At 43.6% G+C, this 26,154-nt stretch overlaps 1 protein-coding gene and 2 long non-coding RNA genes across 4 annotated transcripts; 1 reads left to right on the forward strand and 2 right to left on the reverse strand.

Moving 5' to 3' along the window:
* Nucleotides 1-1,765: 1,765 nt before the first annotated feature.
* Nucleotides 1,766-4,904, reverse strand: ID4 (inhibitor of DNA binding 4). Of its 2 annotated transcripts, none has more exons than XM_064506969.1 (3): nucleotides 4,199-4,904; nucleotides 3,601-3,659; nucleotides 1,766-3,193 (listed from the first exon to the last, which is right to left on the reverse strand). In XM_064506969.1, exons 1-2 carry the CDS (start codon nucleotides 4,598-4,600, stop codon nucleotides 3,615-3,617), a joined length of 447 nt encoding a protein of 148 aa, XP_064363039.1. In that variant the 5' UTR covers nucleotides 4,601-4,904; the 3' UTR covers nucleotides 1,766-3,193; nucleotides 3,601-3,614. The 2 variants fall into 2 exon arrangements, with proteins under 2 accessions (XP_064363039.1, XP_064363040.1); XM_064506970.1 differs by having other exon boundaries at nucleotides 4,192-4,904.
* Nucleotides 4,905-5,387: 483 nt separating this feature from the next.
* On the forward strand, nucleotides 5,388-6,607 carry LOC112990720 (uncharacterized). Its single transcript, XR_003261134.2, has 2 exons — nucleotides 5,388-5,673; nucleotides 5,772-6,607. It is a non-coding gene; the product is annotated as an uncharacterized LOC112990720 (long non-coding RNA).
* Nucleotides 6,608-8,202: 1,595 nt separating this feature from the next.
* Nucleotides 8,203-16,572, reverse strand: LOC112991090 (uncharacterized). The gene is made up of 2 exons (XR_003261214.2): nucleotides 16,347-16,572; nucleotides 8,203-8,475 (listed from the first exon to the last, which is right to left on the reverse strand). It is a non-coding gene; the product is annotated as an uncharacterized LOC112991090 (long non-coding RNA).
* Between the last annotated feature and the right edge of the window lie 9,582 nt (nucleotides 16,573-26,154).

Consider the following 26,154-nt stretch of genomic DNA (forward strand, 5'->3'; position numbering starts at 1 on the left):
GAGTACATGTGATTACCAGGACATTACAAATGGAAAACTGGAAGTTAGTTTGACAGCTGGTGACTTGCTCAAGGTCACAAAGACACTCAGTAGCAGAGCAGGGAACAGAATTTGGTATCCTAATTCCTAATCTGGCAGCCTTGCCCCAACTCTCATCACGCAATCAAATAGCTCCTTTTAAGGAATGGTTTTGTGACTAAGAGAAAAATCCAAGACCTTAGAAGAAAGAGTCCATTTAATTTGCCTTTGTGCATATATTTACTGCTTTTGCTACATGAAGAACGTAATTTAAACAAGGTACAGGATTAAAATATTTTGAAAGAATCTAAAACTGTTGATAAACAAGTACGGGTGTATTTAGGACGGTACTGATTCCAGCTGTCAGTAAGGGAGCGATTAGATGTTCCTTGCTTACAGCTTCACGCTTAACATAAGGAATAAATTAAGACCAGCCTCCACTATGCTCCAATAGAGCTTTATTGAATGTTTTACAGGCACTTTCACATCTGTCAAGGATCCTATATAACACAATATTTTTTCACAGCTCTTTAATAAGAATTCAGTTTTCTAAGGTCTCTAACTTGTTGCACCACAACAGTTTTTGAAAAGGACAGACAAATTTTCACAGTGCTAAACTCAAGAGGAGATTGATTGCCCTGATCTGAGACAATCCAGAATTTGGTACATTCTCAGTCAAAGAGTATTTTATTGATTAATCAGAAGCTCTCCCAGGATACACTAGCTTTAGTATGTGGAAACTCTACAAGGTGGTTTAATTTGTTAAAAGACAGCACATTTTGCTTGCTTCCTCTTCAGTGTAACAGAATACTGTAATTTGGCAACAGCAGATAGAAACCAACAGTGCTACTGAGAACTAATGTTACTGAAAAAATGTATACAAAATATGCTAAGCAAAAGCATAGAAGCAAAAGATCTTAATAGAAAAAACAAAGAAAAGATGGATGTAAATTTAAACCTTTCTTTTAGAAAAATATATTTTTTTAAACAATGTAAGAAATCCCAAACCGCAGTAATGTAAATCTAGTCATAGCAGTCTTACTTATGCTCTTGCACTGAATTAGTTGCAGACACGGAATCCGAGGTTCATGACTCAATTTTTCAATATGTATTTTTGCTTATTAAACTACCATTATTATAGTATCATTTGGGAAAAAGATGCAAGGGATCCCACTCCTTATCCCTTGAGTGAGTGCTAAGCTTCTGAAATGCCAGTGACTTCAATGCATTTGCAAAGACAGGAGGCCTCATGTTTACAGATGTGTTAGCTAGTTTTTGATTTGATCTTTATGCAATTATTTTGATTAAGAAAATGTTCATCTTGTTGACATTTCTCACTGTAGTCAATAGTTAATGACCCAGTAGTTCATTTCCTTATAAATATTTAACTTAATAGAAGTCCCTTCGGTTATAGTACTTTTGATACTTATATAATCTGAAACAAATCCTCTCTTTTTTCAGTCAAACAGACCATGTTACACACACAGTTGGCTAGCTATTTACAAAGCACCCAATTAAATCCTACTTAATTCTCCTGCTCTGAAAATCCTATCTCACTAGCGCGCAGGCTACTGATCACACAAAATGAGTATCTTTCACTTAGCCTGGACATTAGTTTACAGTCTGTAAAACTTTATTGTACAAAAGTCTGCTCTAAAATGAATTCGCCCATGAAGCAGTAAGTACAAAAAAAGTGAAGACAATGTGTAAATTCAAAGGATTGAAGAAATAAGCTGAAGAATCACAATTAAAGACAGGTAAATCTAGTTTAATGTTCACATGTAGTAGTTACACATCACAGAGATTAAACAGGATTTTAACTAACATAGCTGCAGTGAAATGAAAGTCATTTTGCACTAGAAAAATAATCTTGACGCAGTTATCTGATTTTTGGTCTACTTAAGTTCATTTTAAGATGGATTTACATCACTGATCGTAATGACTTTGCCCATGTGCTTTTCCACAGTCCCATATTAATACTCTTTGGACGAAGGAGACTAACTGTTTTCGTTAATGGTTTGCCCTTTGGTTGCAAGCAGAGAACTGTTTTCATTTTTTAAGCAATTAATAGGCTATAGGAATGCAAGTTTGCAATAAAACCTTTTGGTGCTAAGTGAAGTTCACAACAAATTCCTTGATTTGATGCAACAGCAGATTTTAAAAAAGCTGATTAAAGATCTAAAGCATTGCCCCGTTATGCAAAAAGTAGATAGAATCTGTTTTTCTATTTTCAGTTAAAAAACCACATCTTAATGCTACTCTTATAGAATGCACTAAAAACCCCTGTGCCTAAATGACAAAAGTGTAGTCTCAAAATGTATAATACATTTACAAACATTTTAAATCTAGATTGAAGAAAACACATTTGTATGGACTCAGAACAAGTTTATTTGCAATTAGACATCTCATGCAATCATGCAGGACCACTAGTTATAGCTGTAACTTCCGAGTCTAAAGGACATTTGGGGACAAAAAAAAGAAATCAGAAAAAAAATCCCTCAACATTCAAGATATTTTCATATTAGCAGCTCCATACTTGAGCTGCAAGTAGTTTTCTAAAGAGATATCCCCACAGATTAAAAAAAACCACACACCTTTATAATATTTACAAAAAATATTTAATTAAAAATATTTTATAATTACAGTAGTCTATTAAAGCATATACTTTTCTCACACTTATAGAACATCTCTATATATACACAGTATGAAATGTCACTCATTTATCTATACAATATGTAACATTCCTGCAGGGAGAAGAAAGTTCCCTGGGCCCCAATAAAACCATCTATTTTAAACAATAGATGTGGAATATATCTACAATGCTCTGGTAGATTAGTAAAGCTTCAAAACGCAGCTGCTCGGTCCCTTACAGTTAACACGTCTAAAGTCTGGGTTACGCCGTATCTTCTATCCCGCAGCAAAAGCGGCAACTCCTCCGCGCACGTCTGACCACCTCCTCCCACCGACAACGGCACACACAAGTCACAGCGGATAGGAAACGGAGAGAAGAGACGGTTTTTTTTAAAAAAAAAAATAATAATAATAAAATAACGCTACGGACGTGCAAAACGGTGACGGGCGGGCTCCCTCGGGTGCGGCACGGGGGCAGGTCCGGGGGCGGCGGGCGGCCGCCCCCCGCGGTGCCCCTCAGCGGCGGCGCGGCGCGGCCGCGCACCTGTGGGAGAGGAATGAATAGAGGGGGTGTGTGAACCGCTCCGCTCCAGACCGACTGGCGCCACCAACACAACACAAGACATGCTTGATCAACAACCCAAAACAAACCGGGTCAAACAACAACCGCAGCCTCCCAGGCTGGGCCAGGCGGAGGGATGCACAGCTGCAAGCCGCAGCCAGCAGCGTTTCGGCAGAGTGAGGAGAACACGGCAAAAGTTTTTTTTTTTTTTTTAAAGCCTCCTGAGAGGACAGCTCGCCGCGTCCGGGTGCCCCTTCCCCACCGCCAGGCAGGGAGAGGCCGCCCGGCGAGGCGGGCGCGCGGCCGCGGAGGTGCGCGGCGCCCCTCCGCGGGCCGCGCCGCCCCCCGCCGCGCCCGGGCCCCGCGCCCCCCAAGGCCCCGGCACTCACCTGGGGAGCGGCGCTCAGCGGCAGAGGATGCTGTCCCCCGGCTTGTTAACGGAGCCAGCCTGCGCAGCAACGAGACGGCGGCAAATTAGCGAGAGGACATGAGACAAAATGCCCCCCCCACGTCCCGCCCCACCGAGCGCGCAGAGCGCTGCCGCGGCCCGGCCTGGGGGTGCTCGCAGGAGACCCCGGAGTGGGAAGGGGAGGGGGACGCCGCGGGGCCGGGCAGCGCCCACCCAGGAGCGGGGCATCTCCCCCGGCCGCGGATGCGGCGCCGCCGGGCTGCGACGGGCGGTCCCGGGAGAAGGGGCTGCCCCCCCCGGCGCGGCGCCGACGGCGGTAGATGTGCACTGTTTCCAACGCCCCCCCCGCCGCCCCCCCCCAGTACGCTATATTCACATTCGCGATATTCTGCTAAGGCGCGGGAGACCCGTGGGCGCTGCCGTGTGTGCAAACACGCAGACGGCAGCTGCTCCGCGGAGAAGCCGTCATGACGCGCCCGCCCGCCTGCCCGCGCGGAGGGGCTGCGCGCGCCGCCGCGGCTCCTCGGCGCAGCCACGGCCCGGCGCGCCCTCCCGACGCCGCCCCACGCACCTCTTACCGGGTCGGTGTTGAGGGCTGTCAGCGGGGTCCTGGCGGTGCCGGCGGGGCAGGTGCCCGGGTGCAGCGCGGGCGGCGGCGGCGGCTGCTGCCGGAGCAGCGCCGGGTGCGTCTCCAGAGCCAGCTGCAGGTCGAGGATGTAGTCGATGACATGCTGCAGGATCTCCACTTTGCTGACCCGCTTGTTGGGCGGGATGGTGGGCACCAGCTTCCTCAGCCGGCTGTAACAGTCATTCATATCGCACTGCAGGCACAGCGCCGCCGGCTCCTCGCCCGACGGCGGGCCCCCCTTGCAGCCGCTGTGTTCGGCCAGGCACCGCAGCGCCGGGTGCCCCCCGCCGCCGCCCGCCCCGCCGGGCTGCGCCTTGCGGCTCGGGTGCCGGACGGGACTCACGGCTTTCATGGTGCCGCAGGGAGGGAGGGAGCGAGCGAAGGAGGCAGGCAGGCAGCAGACCGCCCCCTCCGCCGCCCGCGACCTCGGGCAGCGGCGCACGCACCGCCCGCCCCCCGCAACGCGGCGGGCGCCGCGGCCGCTTCGCCGGCGGGGCCGCCCGCCGGGGACGCTGCAGGAGAGGGGGGTGGGGGGGCTCTCACAGGGCCGCGCGACGACCGTGGCAGCGGCAACCGCACCGTCGAAGCCCACCAGCCCCCCCAGCTACCGCCGCGGCCGCCTCTGCCGGCGCTGCTCGCCGCGCCGCCCCATATATGCGGGGCGGGCGGGGCGCGGCGGCGGCCGCCGGGGGGAGGCGGGGGCGCCCGCCGCGGCGGGGCGAGGCGAGGCGCGCGGAGCGCGGGGGGGGCCGCCGCGCCGCCGCGCCGCAGCCAATCAGGGCGGCCGCCCCCCCCCCGTGGAACGCGGCAGCGGCCAATGGCGGCGGCGCCCCCTCCCGCCGAGGCGGCGGCGCGGGGAGGCCGCGGCGCCGCTGGAGGGGGCGGGCGGCGGGCGGCCGCCCAGCGGGAGGAGGAGGAGGGCGGTGCGGGGAGGAAGGACTGCGGGAATGCGGGGACCCCGCCGCCGAGCGGCTCCCGGCGCCGCCCCCCGCGCCGGGAGCAGGGCGCCCCCCGCCCGGGGAAGGGCTGTCGGTGCCTCGGGTGGTGAAATGCGCTTTCCCCCGGCGGTGGTGGTCGCCCAACCCCCTTTTCACCTATTTTGAGGGACTTCGGGCCGCCGGCTTGAAGGCAGGGAAGATCCCAAGCAAAACTTGAGGGGGCGGCAGGGGGGAGGGTTTGGGGACTCAGGCAGAGAGGTGCCTGGGAACATTAAATTAGAGCACTATTAAAAATGCATGGAGCTGGAGTATTTAAAATTCCTCCATGACATATAATATTAATCCATTTTATGTAAAATTCATACCTGTAACTTAATTTGGTCCATTAATGCACCAGATCACGTATTAGTAGACGTACCATGTTTTAAATATGATGCTGGAAATGTCCAGAGTTCTGTACTTGGAGACAGAGCATTAAAATTAACCGGTGCGTACTCCAGAGTCCTGCTTAAGTCATCGTGTGGCAGATTGCAACCTTTTAATTTAATAATGCCTTGTTCAAACTTTCTGTTAATTCCTCCTAAGGATCGAGGACCCATACGTGTTCGACATGGGACACCAGCGGAAGAAACGCAGTGCCCGATCTTGCGGATGCGGCGATCGCCCCCTCTGCTCCCAGCTCTCAGTGAGCGAAGTAGAACTGTTCACATGGGCAAAGGACTGCAGGAAGGAGTAAAGGCTGCAGGATCTGCCCCGAAGCTTGTAAGTCAAACCCACCAGAAGGGAAGAAATCTATAATGGTGATTAATGATTGCATGTCCCCTCAATGGTTAGTCACAACGGGTGATATATAAAGGATACAGTGGGAAGCTGTCAAGCCCGGGACTTGAATGAGCAGTGAGACTGGATCATCTGAAGAGCATAATGAAGCACGCTTTGATGCTCTTGCACCCTTTAAAAACATACGTTTTGATGCTCCGTCTTACGGATACCCACGCTCTTATTTTGCTTATTTTGCCCCATGTTACCAGTGCTACCAGTGGCTGTTGGGCTCTTGTAGACACAAAAACTAACTATGTGCGTTTATCTTTGTCTGCCTGAAGTCTAGATTTATACGCTACATCATGACAATACGATGGGAAGACATATTTCCATTAGCTACAGGCTGGATGAACCCGATTCTGCTGCAGTCATTGCTTTTATTCTGTGAAACGTCACTCCTTGCAGTCTCTGAGTCTCACAAGGTGGAAATTATGTGGGCCCTAAAGTATATATTATGGTTACACTTTGTTTGCTTCCTAGACTCCTGATAATATGGACAGAGTTGATATGCTTTTTTTTAAAAAAAATGTAAATTATGGTAGGCATGCAGACTAAAATCTTGCTGATCTGATCTTAATTAAAATCTATGTGAAACTAGATATATTGTAATATTGGATTGTTCTGTTTGTACAGAATCCCTTCTAGAAATCTGATCTAGCTGGAAATTTGTGGGAAACCCCAGTATGTAACTGGTTCCCCTTTAGTTCTCCTGAAGCCAATCTGAACATATTATATTTATATACACACACACTTCAGTGGCACTATAGAAAATCCACTGAGACCACACTGAATCTTGAAGATGACTCAGTATTTCTGGAAGTCTGTGATATGCCATGATACGCTACAGATCTGTTTTTCCATTAGGCTGCTTGCGCGGCGGAGGATACAGAGGGAAATCTGTGGGTTTGTATGCATTGCTGAAGTTGTGAGAAGATCATGTGTATTCACACAGCTAACCTTTCACAATAGAAATACATGGGAAAAGGAAAAACAGCCCACCCCTCCCACTAAGGCATAAATATTCAGGGGATTTCCTCTAGTAACTCCCTTTGATACTCATGAAGTTGATACATGCTAGCCTGACATGCTCCGATGAACAGTAGGCACCAGTTCCTGTTAACAACTGGCCTGCTTTTGCTCTCCTTGAAGTCAATGGCAGTTTTGTCATTGACTTAAGTGGGAGCAGGTTGAGTCCAATGCTTTTTCAAAATTTAGATTGGATGTGCACCAGATGCTAAGTAAATTGGCCTAGAAATGGGTTGGAACCCCCATTCTATTAGCCATGGAGGTAGGTATAGTGAAACTCTTCATCCCTGAAGACATACACAAAGAGAGGGGTGGTGGCTGCTGTTTGTGCTTTTGTCCTATTAATAGCAATCTTTTTCAGGACATGAGTATAGAGGGATTAATGCTCCTGTTTTTAACCAGATCAAGTATGGAATTTAAAACAAATTCTGGATATCTTTAAACGTGTGGTCCCTTCCTGGCTGGCTGGAGGAGTTCATCTGTCTTGGCTGGGTTTTCATGCGTTTCTTCCAATACCCAGAGTAGAGAGATTCATTCCCTTTGTTACCAGCTCTTGCAGTATTGTCACAAGATCCTTGATAGTGCTTGAATGTACAGTTTTATCTGAGAATTGATGGGTTCAGATCAGATTGTAGATGCTCTCTGCATCTTAGAAAAGCTCCTTTCAATGTAGAACCAGGGAAAAGCATGCTAAAAATGAAAACAATTACTGGTCTTGTATGCCCTTTGTCGTGGGGATAATCCCATTAAAGTCGGTGAGGATACTCTCGTGAGTAAAGGAAGCTGAATTTGGCAGCACATCTGAGTATGTGAAAATATGATTCACTGCAACTGAAAAAATAAACCTGTCCATTGTCACCATATCTGGGCCATGGCTCCTTAGGACCTGATGGGGTGTCAGGGAACAGTAATGGTCCTTCCAGAAGAGGAGCACAGGAGACATTTCCACTGACAGCGCTCTGGATCCACACATGTTTTGTGCATGATACCATGCCACTGAACCAGCTGCTGCACTGTATAGTACCACGTTAGTTAAAATAGTCTCAAGACAGACAAAATTTGGATGGAACACATTTGTTTATGTAGAAGGAAGCAAGCAACTGGCATGGTTTCTTACAGCAAGGTTACTTGCTATATCTACCTTAAGAGGGCATGAAATGCACACAAATGCAAACAAGCACTATGCGTTTTTATTAAACAGGTTATGAAACAGCAGTAGAGTCGAGTGTCCCCATTTTGGGGCTTTGGTCACACCATATCAGAGCAGCATGGTGAAATCCCAAGCACACTTCTGCTTGAGGCTGGTGGCCGGCACGATGAGTTTCATCCTGAGGGGCGCAACAAGATGTGGTACTGAGATCCCCCCTCCCTGTTCATGTTGACTTCAGCAGGCAGCCAGAAGACTCAGGATCTCAGAGGAGCTGCTCAACACCTAGAAGGGCTGATCATTAAAAAAGCATTATAAATCTCTGAATGGTTTATGGTTTATGAGGGAAATAGCAACTGATTCCTCAGTGGTGCCATTACTCTCCACTATTGCTATCATTCAAATGACAATAATGTTGGTTATTTACCTTCAATTAAAATATCTAGTTAGTTGTGATGTCATTTAAAATAGCACTATAATGTGTTTAGTGCTCCCTCACCAAACACCACAGATTAACTCCTCTTGGCAACAGGGGATACTGATATGAAATGAAAAATTGGGTGGGGGAGGGAGATGAAGAAAAGAATATGTAACTCTTCCAGTTGGTTGTTATTCCTGCACGCATATGTCCCTTTGGAGGCTGTGCTGGTGGTGAGACTGTGGGCTCCTTGGCAGTGCTACTGCATAGGTTCCCAGGAGGAGCCCAGGAAGACCCAGAGTATCAGGAATTGGGGGGAAATAGAGAAGTGCCATTAGTTGCCTAGCTCTGTAGACTACCAAGTGACTGAAATCCATCTGTTTTCTGGACTACCACTCCTCGCCAGGGATGATTCATCGTCAGAGCTCTCCAAAACTGTTCTTAAAGCAAACCTTTTGCCAGTGATCAAAAACAGGTGGGTAAGTGTGTGTGTGCGTGTGTGCGTGTGTGCATCCGTCCATCTGTCCTGAGAGAGCAGAACCTGGAGTTGCACTTTCTAAGCAAAATTTTCAGCTTTATACCCCTCCCCAAATAGTCCAGGTAACCTTCACTGCTGTTCTCCCTATTTTCTCAAGTTCAAAATACAAATACCACTCACAAACTTCACTTTTGTTCTTTTTTTCCTCACTCCCAGGTTGTGGTCATGAAAAACTTTGCTGTTTAATGAGGAAACAAACTAATGATACCCAAGTCCTTCACCTCTGTTCTTTGTACCTGCCTCCCCACTGCCCCCATGCATTGAGCTTTTTAAAAAATAAAGAAAAAATGTTTGTTGAAAGCCCACAACAGCTCTTCACAGAAAAAAGGTTTTTTTTCCTTTTTGTATGTTCAGGTACTTGTCCAGTTTAGAGCATCCTTCTATACCATGATCATACTTCCACCCACCTTCAGCGTCATCCTCTGCAAGAAAACATGTAACAACAAAAACTTCAGTGAGTGGAGGAACAGGTAAAAAAAAAAGAAGCCTTCTGCATGGATTGATAAAAATAAGCTCTTTTTTTCATATAGATGCGGAAATGAACACACAAAGAAATATTTCACCTCAATTAGTGGAGGGGAGAACAGAAGAAAACTGTAATGGGGGTTAATATCTTCTCTTCTTCTTCCCAATGTCTTCTCACCTCCTGCCTTTTCCTGTTCCTTTTTGTCAACAGGTGTTGTAACGGAGAGTGTGCTAATGTAGCCTCACCTCCAGCTCCGGGCTTGCACTGATGGGCTGCTTTAAGGAAGTGTAATTTGTACGTGTTGCTTTAAACAAATGTAGGGTATGAAGCATGAGAATATGTTTTGAGGAAACAAGGATGTTGTTACTGTCAAGCATTTTTTTTTCACTGTAGGAAGCCTTTTAGCATGTCAGGCCACATTACCAAAAATTGGTAGAAATTAGAGCAAAAACATCTACCTCTTGCCACTACCGCACAACCTCCCTTTAAGAAGCTGCGGCAGCACATGACATTGGTATGTTGCTCTCAGACACGCTGGCATTTTGCTGGTGGTTGTATGTCGGCTGGAGGCTAATGTCATTTCAGAAGGTTGCTCTGCTGAGGTGACCAAAAGCACCGTCCTTGTTGGATAATGTCAGATTTGTGTGTTGACTTAAGCAAGCTTGTGGCAAAAAGATAACTCTTGTTGACAACCTTCTGCAGTGTGGTTCAAATACAAACAATGAAGATGCTTATTCTGGGGAAGGGGCAAGTAATTAAGGAGTATTTGAGGCAGCTTCCTGAAGAACACTATATCAAACTGAGTTACATAGTAACAGATTGAATTTGGAGCCTTAACTTTAACTCTAATTTTATTTTATGTAGATTTAGATCAGATTTATGCGCAATGCCATGCCCTTTGTTTATAGACAGAAATCTTTGGCTAATCTGCCTGAAAACTGATGGTATGCTATGGCCTCATTTTCACGTTTGTTATGAGTTTGCATTGAGCCCTATAATCACACAAATAATACAGCCTACAGGGACAATGAGCAAATCGACCTAAATTAAATAAGTATCTGGATGTGTACATGCTCATCTGCATATGTTATCATTACACCAGTGATACTGGTATTTATTTTCAGGGGACCCGAACTGCTTCATCACCAAAAGAAACCTAAGTTCATGCCACAATAAAACCCTGCAGAAAGAAAAGCAATACTTTGCACTGATATAATATATTACATTTTGAAAGCTAACATTAACATGTTTATTATTGGTTCTCAGTGACTGTTTTAAGGAATTCTTCATTCTTTTTTTATTAAAAGAAGAAATCACCATTCTTCCCCTGACTGTGAAGACAGTCTTTCCCCACAGCAAAGGGACATCCAAGGTAGGCGGAGAGACCTTCACTTGCTCTGCTTTGATGCAAATGCAGTGAGCCTTTTTTGAGACTTTGGTCAGTTGGTTCATGGGCTCCTTTTACGGGTCAGTGACACTTTCAGATATCACCTGCTTGCCAAAAACTAATTTACAATTCTGTGTTTTCCATCATGCTAGTGACAACATAACCAGTATTTCAAGCACTACAGAAAATGCATTTTGTGGATTTGGTTGAAGTCACGTTGTTGTCATCATTGGGAACAGAAGCTACAGAGAACTAGAAATTCAGGTCATGGGTGAGGGGGGAAAAGCCTTTCAATGTATCTTCAAATCCACTTACCAGAGTTGTTTATGGGACATATTGTGCACTCCTAATAAATGCAAAATTCTGTGTAACTTCATTACATATTTATTTACCTACTAAATAGTTCCTGTTACCACAGTACATGAGGATCTACCAAGTGCTTAGTAACAGAAATAACAAAAAGCTCTTCCTCATTCTTCTCTTCCCATCCTGTGGAAGAAATAGTGGAATAGTAAATTATTTACAGGATCACAGATTCATTTTTCCTTGCTTATGCATTTGTGAGTGTTTGAAAAAACACTGCTAAAAAGATGAGTTTTGCATTAATCTGTGGTAGGGTGATTTCTGTGATCATTCTTTATAGCCTGCATAGTTTCTGAGAAAGTTGTCATATAAGAAATCAAGAGCTCCCATTTTTTGCTGATGGAATACAGCTCTTGCAGGATGTCATGTTTCTTGAGCAAGAAAAAAAGTTAGAAAGAGATCATCTCCTTTAGGCAGATAGGGCCATACCGACCTGGTTTTAATACTGGTTCAATACTGGTTTTAATTCCAGTAATAGTATATACTAAAATGATCAAATCCTGTTAATTAGGACCACAGTACTGTCAAATGAAAATGACTGTGTAGCACACTGGATTAAAACCAAGATGTATTTTGCAGAATACAAGTGGCTGGAGAAGAAGAAGAAAAAAAAGAAAGATTAATGCAAGGAGAATATAGGACAATGATCCATGAACTGCAGTTCTTCACAGTTAGGTATATTTTGTGACTTAGTAATTTTCTCTTATATGAAATGGGAATGAATGTTATTCTCAGTTTTAGAGTAATTGTATAGCAATTTTTCATGTTTTTCTTTCTTGTGCAGGAGGCAAACTTATGCAAAAGTATTTTAAAGACATTTGAAATTGCTGTTAAAAATACTTTGATATGAAATACTTCAATATGCAAATTTTCTTGCAGTTTTGACTTTGTTTTCTTAAAGTTAAATGATGTGCACATAGCAAGAATATCTTTGGTAATCACACAGCATATGCTAAATAACTATTTCAAGTTGTCTCCAGTACCAGTATGTTTCCACATACTTACCTTGAAGTGTTAATGACATTTATTTTGGTAATTTTTACTCTACTAACATGCTCTTTCAACACTTTAAAGCACTGATATATATTATTCAAGCAAAGCTCTTAATTTACCTTAATGGAGAAACTGACTTGAAAAGCAGCACAAATCCTTCTTTATATAGGAAGTTTGTCTTGAAGTTAATGAGCTTATTTGCCTGAGTAAGGATGTGAGTATAAGGACTGCTCAAGTGAGCAGAAGTTTCAAAAATGGATGCAAAGCCATTAGCTTGTTTCAGACTAACCTCTTGAAATAGTGAGTATACGTAGGGGTCCTGAGAATTGTTTCTCAAAACAGTATTTTTTTACATTTGAAAATACAAATGCAAAAAATATAAGAAAAGTTTAATTTTTAAATATAAAAGTTTAATTAAAAGAGATTATGTTTGGTGGTGATGGTTATTCAAAACCAAATTCTGTAAACAGACAGGTAAAATCAAATTTTTGGTCTCCACTGAATGTTGTAGTCTTTTCTCCACTGAGAGTAGCAGGTGTATTGACATAAAGAGCCCTCTTTTGCCTCTAGGAACTCCTTACCACACACAATGCATCAATCTTTCTTGCAGTGTGATATAAATTATCGTGAGAAATACATTAATAGAATAGTATGTACATGTAATCTTAGCACGAAGTATGATTCATTTACAACCCTGCATCTCAGCTTCTCCTGCTTTTATTCCCTATCCCCTACATATCTTCTTTCTTCCGAGCGGTCTTGCACTTGCCGCATCAGGATTCTCTGTGGTGTTTAATGTTTTAGCAAGGTGTGCAATCTCTCCTTTCGCTCTTTAGAGTACAGTTTCACCCTCATGTGCGGAGCGGTGGATGCTTTTATCTCTGTGTCTGACAAAGAGCGCTCCATGAGGTGTGCGAGTGAGCAAGTGGGGTGTGCGTGAACCTCGTCCTTTCTCCACCGCTGGAAGACCTGGTTGCCTCAGCCAGGAGCTGAGGTAGTTACAGCCCATTAAAAAATATGCCAGATGAAACTTAAATTGGCATTGCATAAACAGAACACACAAAGGCCAGATGCTGGATACAACATTTATTTTCAGTTGTTATTGATGACCTTTCAGAACTTGCTCGTGGCTCTACTTTGCCCTGTCACTTTTGGACTAAGAGGTCATCAATAACTTTAGGGAAATAAATGTTATTGATAGTCAGCTCACTGCATATCCAGTATATTGTCTCACATATAGACACACAGACACATAAAATACAAATCACAGAGAAAACACTTCTGATGTTAGCCCTTGTCCTTGTATCTTCTAAAAAATGTGCCTTTTCTTCCTTCCTTTTTTCCTTTCTTTTTCTTTTTTTCTCTTTTTCTTTCCTTCTCTTTCTTTCTTCTTCTGTCTGTCTCTTTCTTTCTTTCTCCCTCTCTTTCTTTCTCTCTCTCTCTTTCTTTCTTTCTGGTATGTCACAAAGATATCTCCCTAATTTATTTATAAGGGTAAGTCTCCAGAACAAGGTAGCGTTACTGTGCTGGCTTACTAGTTCCTCTATACACATGAGTACATTCATAATTGATGAAATGGTCTATAGTGTTGTGGCTGGAATAAACTTAAGGTCAAATCTCTGGGAGAGCAAATCTTGCCATTATTCCTGATGAGAAATAAATACGTGCAGGAAATAAAAAGTGCTGAGCTGAAAGGGAATAAAACTGAATGTATAAGGGCATGTGGAACAATTCATTCCAAAGTGAAAGTGCTTTTTCTTAGTTTTTCTTCATTGCCTTGATCTTCCTAAAACTGTTGTTGGGGCAGGTTAATGACTGACCTTTGAGGGAACCACATACCAGCCTTTGTTCCCTAGCAGTCAGGATCTTGCAGAGGCTTGAAACCTTTGAGGGGGAGAATAGGATTAAACTGCTGTATGAAGTCTGGCGCAGGTGATGATCAATGGGCGCGGAGCAGCGAGTTTCTCAGGACAGCCTCTCCCTTCCCCCACCCAGCGGGATTTATTTCATTTACTGTGCAGTTACCTGATGGGGATGGCTGACTGTCAACGACTATGCTCAGATTAATTTCCCTTAAGCAGTCATCAAAAGCATGCACTGTTAAAATCCCAATAAGCTTTTAATGGTTACAGTTTACTTAGATTTAAATATCATATTGGCCAGTTTAAAAAAAAAAATCAGAAAGACTTCATCTGAACCTCACATTAAAGTCATATTTATATAAACCCAGCTTACTTGCCATCCTCCAATTCCCAAAGTGTCCAGCAAACTAGAGGAATCTGTGTTTGATGCTGCAGCATTCCTAAGCGGTGCCCAACCTCAGCTAAACCAGTGTTTGCAAGGTGAGTCCTGCATATATTCCCATCCCGAAACATAGCTGTACGTCTGTGAATGAAGCCATTAGTCTTTATATGTTACAGTGACTGCAAGGCATTTTAGCATGCAGACTTTGCAGGAGGCAGCTTTGCCCTTATCTCCAGCCAGAATCTGCACCAGTTTAATTGATTTAAAAATCCATTGAGTTAAAGTAGAGTTAACCTCTGCATGAACACACTGTATTTAACTGTGCACCTGTTTTCTGGCTCATGTCCCTGCAGTCACCTAAAACCCTTACCAAGATAGCTGGGCATACCTGGTGATTGCACACGTATGGGCCAGGAAGCAGGATTTCAGGGAAGCGTGTGAGGCTCCCAAACCTGACTGGTGTGAGCCAGGCTAAAAACTCACTTGTGGCATGCTGTGGAAGAGAAGCCCAAACTAGGGGGGGGGGGGGGAACCGGGGGTGTCGTCCCTCCCATCCGGCTCCCCTGCTGTGCTTCCCATGTCCCCACGCAGCTCCACAGTGTCTCGCTCGCCCCGCTTGTCCACGTGGGGCACCAGGGCCCGGCCGCTCCCCCGTCCCTCCTGGCTCGTGGGGCACAGTCACCCCACTGCACGCGGCTTCTTAGAGGGTTGGACTCAATTTCCTTTTCTTCCCTAAGCGTTTATGCACCAAATCAATTTATTAGCAAAAGAATTAAAATTATCAAAATTATAATGAAAAACATGGCAAGCATCCCTCCTGCCTGGCCACAAACATCTACTCAGCAAATGCCAGGTGAAATAAAACACAAAACAGTGTAATTAATTGAAGTTTCTCTAAGACTTTACTGATAGTGGAACTTTGTGTTACATATCCTCCTCCTCTTTCCAAATATACCTAGTAGCAGCTAGGTCTAAAGGTGCTGCACACGCTGCTGCCCTGGCTGTAGCAACTCAGCGTGGAGGAGCTGCCATGTACGCAGGCCCTGAGACCCACGGCCAGAGGTGCTGCGGTGCAAAGAGGAGGAGGTAGGATATGGAGGATACACCTTCTGGCTGATGGACAGGGGACCCTTTAATGCGGTGCAAACTAACTGTACTCTGCACCAGTTTAAGAGTAATGTTTTTAGTGAGGAAAGTTTATGTTTAAACCCAACCTGTGTCTCCTGCTGGGTCACAGAACTGATAGCTAGCTCTTGCCGAGCGGTTTTTGTCCTAAACCCACTGAAGCTCATGGAGAGAGTTGATCTATGTAAATAATAATAAGCTATATTCAGGAACAATCTCATTTTCCCACCCAAGAATAAATCACTCAATTACGAATTTATCCTCTTGCAAAGTGCCAGTTTACAATAAGAAAGTAATAATGAATATTATATGTGAAGTAAATCACACATTGCAAGTCTCCGGGGATGTTTTCCCAAAACTTGCTAAATAAATATAATCAGGTATTCTGTAGTGTGGGAATCTTGTCGCTGAGAGCAGTGGGAAACTTCGATAATGAATGAGAAAAGTTTAGGAGTATTGGCAGAGACTATAAACCTTCTTGGAACACAGAGAAAAGCCCTTCATTCCTGCAGGAAAGAACTTTCTAAACTGTCTGAAAATGAATTGAGAATGGAAACAGAGCCATCCCCATTCAGACAATTCAGAGCTGGCAAGGCTGCAACAAAACGTCCAACTGCTGAGCAACACTCACATTTAACGGGGGCCGAACGGCAGCGCGCCTTTTAGCGAAGCAATATCACAACCCGTGAGGAAATGCCACCTTCTCACAGCGCGCATCGGAGGACGCGGTGGGGGAGGGAGAGTGGGGAAAAAATAGAAAACAAACAAATTTGGAGAAGCACCGTGAAGGGGGTGCGGCCGCGCCCCACACTGCTCCTGCAGCTACAGAGCTGCTCCGCGCCCGGGCGCGCGCCCTCCCACCCGGCCCCGCCGCCTCGCGCCGCGCGCGCGCTCCCCCGCCCCTTCCCCCGCCGCCTCTCCCAGCTGATTCATTGGCCCGGGCTGCCCAGACTGGCCGGCGCCGGGCGCGTGACATCACCCATTCACACTGCGGCCCAGCTGGCGCCGCCGGGGCGGTCGCCGTGGCAACGCGGACGCCAGTCTCCGGGCAATGACTTCCAGCTGCCCGCTCGCCACAGCGCGCGCGCGCGCACCGCCCCCCTCCACCTCCGTTGGCCGGCGCGGGGCGGGGGGGGGTCTTCCGCGCGCCACCATAGCGCTAACGGTCGGCGGGCGTCCGCAGTTAATGCGCTGTCCTGAACGCCACCGCTCTGGGGCATAAACGGCAGTGGCAGGCGGGGGGGAAAGGGGTCCATAGGGGAGGCAGGGAATGCTGGAGGCCCGGCATCCTGGGGCACTGCCAAGCCCTGTTGGCTTCTGGCTTCTTCCCCAAGTCCACTAGTATGAGGAAAAAAAGAAAGGAGAAAAAAAAAAAAAAAACAAACAAGCTGTGCCCTGTATTTACCAGACCGAAAGGTTTTGGATAGCGAGTGTTAGGCTGTGGGGAAAACTGGTTGCAAAAGCCTACGGCTGGCTGCCTCATCCGGCCAAAGGCGGGGGTGCGGATTTTAAACCCGAAGGCTGAAGAAAGGTGGCTGTTTTTGCTGGAAAGTGCTGTGTGTTGAGGGGGTGAGGGAACGCTGCTCTGCATCAAATACTGGGCCTGGGTATCATGTCAGTGTTCAACCACAGCGCCTCCCCCGAGGAAATCCTGGGCAGCTCTGCCTGCCCTGCGTCCACCTGCGGGGCCTCTGGGAGCGTCCGCCTGGAGAAAGAGTGGATGAGCTTCATGTGTGTGGAGGGGGCTGACCTTTGGTCCAGCCTCCATAAGAGCAGGTGATTAATGGGTTTTCTGACTCACAGGTGGCAGCCATTGTATTTAATAACCATCCATGGACCTTTCTGTACAAATACCTCAATTCTCTTATTCTTAGCATCTGTGACATGCGGTGGCAATGAGTTCAACAGTTTCATTAGGTGTTATATGAACAAAAAATTCCTATTAATTGCTCTAAAATCTGTCAGCTGATAATTATAGCTGGCACCTCCTATTTCACACGTTAAGTGAGGGTGAATAACTTCCATATTCACCTTTTTGACACCATTAATGATTTTGCTGACTTCTGCCATATTCTCCCTAGTTGCTCCTTTTTCATGCTGAAGAAAGTATGTTCATGTAACCTCTCCTATGCAGAATCCATTCTGAATTTCTGATCATTCTTGTACTCTCTTTTTATACTTCTGTAATAATGTGATATCCTTTTTGAGATGGTGGGAGAAGGGACATGCGTGGGGACAGCATAGGAGACTGCTGTGTGCTCCTTTGAACTTATTTGTGCACTTTTGGAAAGGGTTTGCTCTTTAGCTGCCTAAGTGGGAACCAAATTTTCCCCAGCAGTATGGTCAAGTACATGGAAATCTGATACAAAACTTTTCGAAAGTCTTAAGACTGTAGACTTTCAAAAATCCCCTGAGAATCTAATAATATTTGAGATTTCTGTGAAAGACCAAGGGCTGATGTCAGGCTTTGAGAATATCACTTTTTATTGATCAGACAGATATGTTTCTAGCTCTAGCAGCTATGATGAAAAGTTTAAAAGTCTGAATTGACTGAAACGAGGTAGAAACACTAGTATGCAAATAAAATGAACTACAGTGTAACAGTAAAGGATCTCAGGACTTTTGAAGCCAATATTATTATTCTTTTTTTTTGTATGTGATTCAGAAACTTCTCATGCTTCAGTTTGCTGTTGCTGCAGTTTAGCCCTGTGTAACTTCCCAAAGCCTTAAAAGTCAAACAAGGGATTAGCAGTCAGGGAGCTTCCATTTTTCAGGCAGGTGGTTCGCAGCACTTCCTGTGAGAATGAACAGTTCCTACCTATTGCCTTGCAGTTTGTTGATTCATAGTTCGTACATGAAACCATCTGTAAATATTAGCCTGTATAATTTGTAGTGATATTAAACAAAGCGATGAGAGTCCTACTTAAGAAAAATATTAATGGCTTTCCATATGGTTCCAAAAAGCTTAACAACGATACTAGATAGCACAATGTAGAAACAGCACAGTTCTGACTCAATTTATCCATAAAAATGAAGACTTAGTGAAACATTAATTTTCCAAAATTACAGAATGTTTTAATGTGATTGTAATTGCCCCTTTGTGCTTTTAATTTATTAACATTGTTATAACAAATTATAACTCATTGTAACCAAATGCTTTAGATATGAAAGAGCCAGGCTGGTGTGCTGGCATCTTGATATAAAGTGTCTCTGCATAATGCAATCACAGAGTATCCGTTCTGATTTACCTGGAGTAACTTAAATGTTAATTTTGATGTTGTTATGCTTTTACATCTCAGGTTCAGTCTTTTATCAGCTCACATCTTACTCTTCTGTAATGCATTTACTTAGGGATCTGCACCTAGACTCAGGGCAACAGGTAGAGCTGAATCTTTTACTGTGTAGACACAGCAAACAGGAGTATAGGTGATAGTGAGGAGGGGAGCCCTATGGAAACTCTGATGGTGTGAGCTAAAGCGTACATTGCAATGATGTCTTATTAGTTCATCAGAAGCCAGTGTGAGTCTGGAAAATCTAGCACTGAGTATGAGTCTGGATGCAGTCCAGCTGCTTTCTTGCAATATAGAGCCTAAGCTCTAAGTCTTGCTGAACCAGATCTGTGCCTGCTTGGGTGTGTCTGTACTGCGTCCCTGTTATCAGCAGTGCTGAGGAGTCCAGCATCCACACAAAGGCCGGATCCCGGGCTGGCATGGCTGCTGCTGAAATGTGGAGGTACTGATTCAGCCTGATTTCTGCTGTGCTGTTTGGAGCCTTCACTTTGCGCTCTGTAGTGCACAGAGATTAGCTCAGGTACCATCCTGGGTCCAGGCTGGCTTTGTGCTGTGCCCAACCAAGTGATTCAGTCTGAAGCCTGGAGTGCTGGGGATGGTGGTGGTACAGAGAGGCATAGCAGTTGTCCAGGGATCAGAGTGAGTTCAGTTTGGACTTGGTGGCACCAAATCCATCCCAGAGCTGCTTGGATGAATCTGTGCTGTGCTGCCCAGCTGTCCTGGGAGAGCAGCATAGGGATAGCTGGGCAAGCCCTATGTGATGCCTTCACATTCCATGCTATGTAAAAGCAACTTGTATGGCTGTGGATGGAAAGTGTCCTGGGATGTAGCAGAGCTGCACCTGAGCTAAGAGCTCAGTCAGACCTGAACTGGCTCTGCATGGAGCTTGCCCTGGTGGTCTGTCTCTTCAGCATTCTTGGTCTGCAACTCAGATGAATCACCTATGGTGTAACTGCAGTTTCACTTTATCTAGTATTGTCCATGTAGTTGCATAAGCTAAAAAGTGGCGAACAGGCATAAAATATTAATAAAAGCAGTAAGAGGAAAGTTTATAGCTGTGAGACCCAGCAACACAGGGGGATTGTGTTTAAGATGAGGTCCGTACCCTGACAGTTTGCCATTAATTTTCCTTATGGATAAGGGAGCAGATCCATGGGAATACTGGCTTTACTAATGGTAAAAACTCAGTATAGTACTTTAACTGTGCTTGTATATTCCCTCTTCCAGTGTTTTTAATAGTGAGGTATTCATGTTCTCTTTCATTGCATGCTACAGTTGTGATCTAGCAAAGCATTTAAAGTATATTCTTTAGAGCTTTGCTGGATCAGGACCACTGTCAGTTTTTCCAAAAAGTAAAGCCTGAAACATTCTCTGGAATATTTGGCTAGAGACTGTTTAGCATTATTCCTCACCCATAAGGGTCTTATCTGGACCCTCCCTTAGGACCTGAAATAGCAAATGTCATGTATGCAGTCTTGGCAGTCAGTCTTGAACTTGGAGGACTTCTTTTGGTAAAGTGCTTTGGGCCAACATGCCTGTGAGATATGTTCAAAGCTTTTTATGCTTTTCTCATCCATTTGAAACACAAACAATTCCCATTTTCCAAAACAAACCTGGCCATATATTGTGATGGTGGCAGCATGATAAAGAAATATGGGAAGCATAGTGTTTGATCGTCCATAGAATGTGCTCTGTCGAAGAAGGAAAGAATCCTTACTATAAAATTAAATCATTATATTAAAAGCTTTTAATGTTCTAGAAACTGTTACCAATTTGTAAACAGTCTTCCATCTGCTTTCTTTGTGGAAATGGAAAATACTAACCTGGATACACTGGTGACAGCTGAGTTAGACTCAGAAATTTCTCTTCATCTTTGAACATTGTTTGTATTATTGGGGCTTCATGGCTCATGCTTCTGATAATTGGAATTTATTCAAACAAGCTGCCTTATTCTGAACCAGTTTGTTTTCTCTTCATTTTGCCCTAGAGGCCAAGGGGTGCCAGATGCCAGTAAGTAAAAAAATTGCCCTTCATTTATGTAGGGTTAGATTGTCATGAGCCCTCCATGTCCATTGAAGAGGGCGGAGGAGCTAAATGGATGTATTTGCAGGCAGCCTATGCTATGAGCTGTAGCATGGAAGGAGAAGCTTCAGCAGAGTGTCCACGGAGAAAACTAACTCTCTCTGCAGGGAGGGTGAGCTGATGCCTTAGCTGTGCTTCCCAGTGGCAAGCCTGCTGGCAAAGTAGCTTGTACAAGTCTCTTCTGAATAGCCTGGGGTTATTTCAGTCTGAATCTGAGACCCATGCTACATATAGGCCAGTGCAGGATCTGCCCTTTTCCAGGGAAGACTGAATAGTGTCAGTTCAGAGTTTCCTACCATTATTTACTCAAAATGTGTTTGTTTTAGTGTTTTCAGGATGTAAAAGAAATAGGCACTTAGTACTTCGGGACTGTTGTAAACAATGTGACAATCACACAGCTCTCATATTTGGCTCTGCATAGTCTATATGATCACTTTTCTGAGCTGATCTTAGGGATAGATAGAAGGTAATGCTGGGGAGAATCTGTGAATAGGCTGGATTTTAGGTCTCTTTCCACTGTTGTTTGGAGGTAACGATATGAAAGGAGGCCCAGGGCTGAGAAGTATATTCCTGGCTTTAGACTGGAACAAGAAATGAAAAACAGCACATTTTTGTTACATGTCTTTGCAGCCGTAGAACTGCCCGATGAGCAGGCTGGGTGATGAGGAGAAAGTTCACGCTAACTTTATGAACTATATTAACTGTGTGAAAAGAGATTGGAAAGGAATGCCTCCATGCTAAAATATTTTGTGGCGTGTGTGTGTGTGTATATATATATCTCTATATATGTAAATATATATAAAAATTGCTACTAATAATATACTAAAATTGAATTAATTTGTAGAAAAATCCCATTATTTAATAATGTAATTATTCCCAGAATGAACAGCAAAAGGAAACTAAGCGTTATAGCCTTAAAGTTACTGTCCACTGTAACAGTGTTAACAGTAGTTGGATGGCAACATTCTATTTATGTAAAGCTATTTCCAAGAGAATAAAAAAAAAGTTGCTATTGGTTTAAGGCAAAAGAACAAGTAAGTTGTTAACCAAATTTGGCCTGACAGTTGCCCTTTATATTTTCATAATTAATAAAGTAAAAAAAGTATTTGCACTGATTGTAACATGTTTTGTTAATTATCACTATTCATCTTACTCATATTGTCAAATGGGAGGTTCATGTTTTCCATCAGTCAGGCTGTTGTGTGCTAAATTCAGCTGTACTTCTGGCTGCCTCATGGCTTCAGCTGTGTGCTTGTGCTGAAAAGTCTGTTCACTTATACTGCCAATGCTTTATGTTTTTCTTGTGGGAGAGGAAAAATGACTTTTACACCTAAGTTAGAGAGGATATTTGTACTCCAATGAAAATGCAGTGTGTCTGTGAAGTAAAGATTAGTCCACTTAAAATGCAGTAATTCAGTGATGCAGCCTTACATGCTAGACTGCTGAAATCTGCAGAGATTAAATCTAGAATTATGTGGCTCTGAATTCTGGAGAAACTCAGGGGCATGAGGTAAGCGTGTGTAACCTAACCTTTCACTATAATTTGGGTCTGTTCTTCACATACAGCTTTATTCTTGAAAGGATCATGGTATCTTGAAGGAGACCTACTGCTCTAGGCTGAATCTCTTATAGACTGGCTCTTCCTTGTGTGAATCTTACATGTGATTCTATCAGAAACCCTGAAATCTTACTCTAAACCTAATCATATTTCAATCTGTATCTGAAAACTGTTTCTGAAAGCTAGGTGGATGTGAAGATCAAAGTGCAGAAGGTGTCAAAGTGCACCTTTGTGTTGCTATACATGGATTTATGGGGTGGAGCTCCTGCATGTCCCATTGAGAATTGTGTGGTATCATGTGTGCTCATGTGTGACATGATCAATTTGCAGCTGTTTGGCTGCTATGGGGAGGTGGAAGACTTATTTGTGTCTGATACTGGGTAAATAACTTGTAGTTATCTTGTTCAGAGAATAATGAGATGTCATCTTGTTTATATCTCTTTGTACCTGAATAAACTGTGTACAGTATATAAGAAGTTTTATCTTAACAGTGCTAGAAACTTTTAATTTTCCATAGAAAATAGACAGCACAGGCACCAACAGCATTTGATTGCCTGTACCAAACCACCCATGAGGATCTCAGTTTTGGACACAGGATGAAGGGAACAAAGTCATTCAGCCCTCACAATGCTAGGAACAAAGTCATTCAGCCCTCACAATGCTAAGGTGACTGGTAGCATTGATGTTTGGGAAGGGGTGGGGAGAATAGATAAATTTTTCAGAACAGAGCTATCACGGTATATTTGCTTCACTGGGGGATTTTTTTATTTGTTTGTGTTTTTGTAAATATTTTTGCTTCTCTATCAGGGAAGAAAAGAACTTCTGTTGTACTTCTCTTTAAACCCTGAGGGATCTCATAGCATATATTCAGAATTTCTTAACCTTGTTGTTTGACCAAGCTATATGGCACTTTTTTTCCTGGAAATCACCCTTTCCAGTGCAGGTTTAAGGTAGTAAAGTGAAAACTATGTAGCTGGATGCCTTATTGTCTGATAAATACTGTCCTGGAGTTGATATCTGCTCCAGTCTACTCTTCAACTGGCCATGAAACCTCCCCTGAGACTTTTCTCTTTTTCTGTGGGGAATACATTTGTAAGTGAGGTTAGAGCAGATGGTTTGAGATTAATACCATTCAGCAACTAGGTCTACTCATAGCACTTAATTTTAAATTGATTTATCCTTAAGTATGATCTTAGGCAACAGTCAACTTCTAGGATCAGAGCCTTCATGTGGAGCTTGCTCTTGGTTTTCAGGAAGTTTTTAGCTTTCTAGAGTTAAATTCTGAAGTTAAAGTTGAGCTCATTTAAACTTTCTAGCTATTAGACTAAAAATTATATTTAATATTTTGAACTGGTTTGTTTGATTTGCCCACAGTTTCTATAGAAAATCAGCAGTACTGTCCTTCTCCATCTTCCTTTCACAAGTGGAGCTGTGATTCCAGGTTGACTGGCAGGTAAGTCTAGATGACCCCTAGTGTCACCTGATAAGAACCATGAACTCCAGAAGAAGATAAGACTTTAACTAAGCACTGTGCAGCATCTCAACCTGTACTCTAGCTTTTGTGCAGACATCTCCAAGCTAATTTGTCCTTAAAACTGGAGCAAGAGCAGAAGATGCTTCTCTTTCCTAGGACCAATTAAACCTAGACCAATTAATGTTGGTCTGTTAAAGACTTTTTTTTCTCCATGCAACCAGGCTGCCCTCTTCACATACTGTATTTGATAAAGGAGAGATCCTTCTTTGCTGCTAGGACTTTATATTTCATAAGAACTTAACATTCTTACTTAAGTCAGTGGCAGAATTCTAGCTGAGGTTATTGGGATAGGATAGGCTTAGAATTGTTTTTTAGAAACTCTTCCTGTTGTAGTCCAGCCTTCTTAGTACCAAATTAACTGCAGTCTGAAATTGCAAAGAATGTATAGCTCAGAATTAGTGTGTGTCTGCGCATACCTAAGCATCCTTCTGAAGGACACCAGTTTATGCTATTTCTCTCTGATTTTCCCCAAAACTTTTTACCTCTTTGGTTATGCACTGTTTTCTCTGCTCCACAGAGCAGATCATGCTGTACTCATCCATGTAATTTCTATCAGCTAACCTTTTCTTAGTTATTATGAACATGTTTTGAATATCAGTTCCTACTCTGCATGATTATGATTTATTAGATCTTAATCTGTAGTTATAAATTTGTCATCTTTAATGACTTCTTTTCTTTCTAAATCTTGTGGGAAAATAGCTGCAGTTAAGCACTGACAGAAAGTCATTCAAAAGTTAAATTTTCTCAGAAGATGATATTTACAGATTTATTAGCTGTGAACTCTTAGCTCAAGTTTAGTGGTAAACTCCTGAGAACCTGTAAGGTGGGGTCAGCTGGGAGTTGTTTTAAAAGTAGCTCATCTAGTTGTTGTGGTCAGAAGTGGTTGTGGTGTTCTGGGTAGTACTTTCTCCAACATAGTGCAGTAAAGTCCTTCCTCATGCTGCAATTGAATTCAGTAACAAAACTTCCATTGTCTTCAAGAGTGGAAGGACTGGTGAAGATATCAGAAGTAAAGCATGCACTTATGCTGTTTTCATTCTTTCAGTTTGCAGAGTCTAAACATAAATAGTGTATTTACATATCATATATATGTGTACATGTGTATGTATAGAATAGTAAAAGCGCAGTCATATGTGCTAGTATTTATCATCTATTTTTGATCCTTTTTAGCATTAGCTGGCTTTTGTCCACTGTTCCAACAAGCCCAAATCACTTAATCTAGATTCTTAATTTAATTCTTAAAAAAGCATCATATGCAAGTGTCTGTCAGAACATCACAGTTTTTTACTAGAGTGTCCATTCACAAAGTATCCATTTGGATACTACTCAGTAAAGCACTTCTCCCTCCCCACCTAGAATTTTCACATATCTATATCATATTTCTACTTTTTCCTCTTTTTATGTCATCTTTCCCACAACTCTTTGTACAAATTTGATCTGGAAATGACTCTAACTTAAAATCTGTGAAGGGGAGCCTCACCATTTGAAGTTTTAATAGTCATTCTCCTTGAGCCTTCAGTTTTAATGGTCATTCTCCCTCTCCTGAGGAGACAGAAGGAGAACTTTAACGTGCTATAGATATTGGAAAGGGAAATTACAAATCACCGCTTATCCTGTTGCCAAACTAAAAGGGACTAATACAGTAAACATGAAATGTGTGACATTGTTGCATGAGAGAGATGCTACTTAATCCCAGGTTTTGCAATATTTTTGTGTTTTGGGTTTCATTTCTTGTACTCTGAGATCTGAAAAGTTGAACTGATAGTGACCACAGCATCTAGCTTCACAAGTGCTGAGATAAGAGAAGTACTTCTGATATGGTGTTGAAAAGCTCAGGAAGCGTTAGAGCTATTTCCCCCCATAATGATTTTAATACAGAAGCGGTACATGATGACATAGTGTTTTCCAGGTACTTGCCTGGGGTGAATGTCCTGGCTTATTCACTTTTTTTTTTCTTCTTTGAAAAAAAAAATGC

Source organism: Dromaius novaehollandiae, chromosome 2 (genome assembly GCF_036370855.1).
Source record: "Dromaius novaehollandiae isolate bDroNov1 chromosome 2, bDroNov1.hap1, whole genome shotgun sequence".
NCBI classification, from domain to species: domain Eukaryota; kingdom Metazoa; phylum Chordata; class Aves; order Casuariiformes; family Dromaiidae; genus Dromaius; species Dromaius novaehollandiae.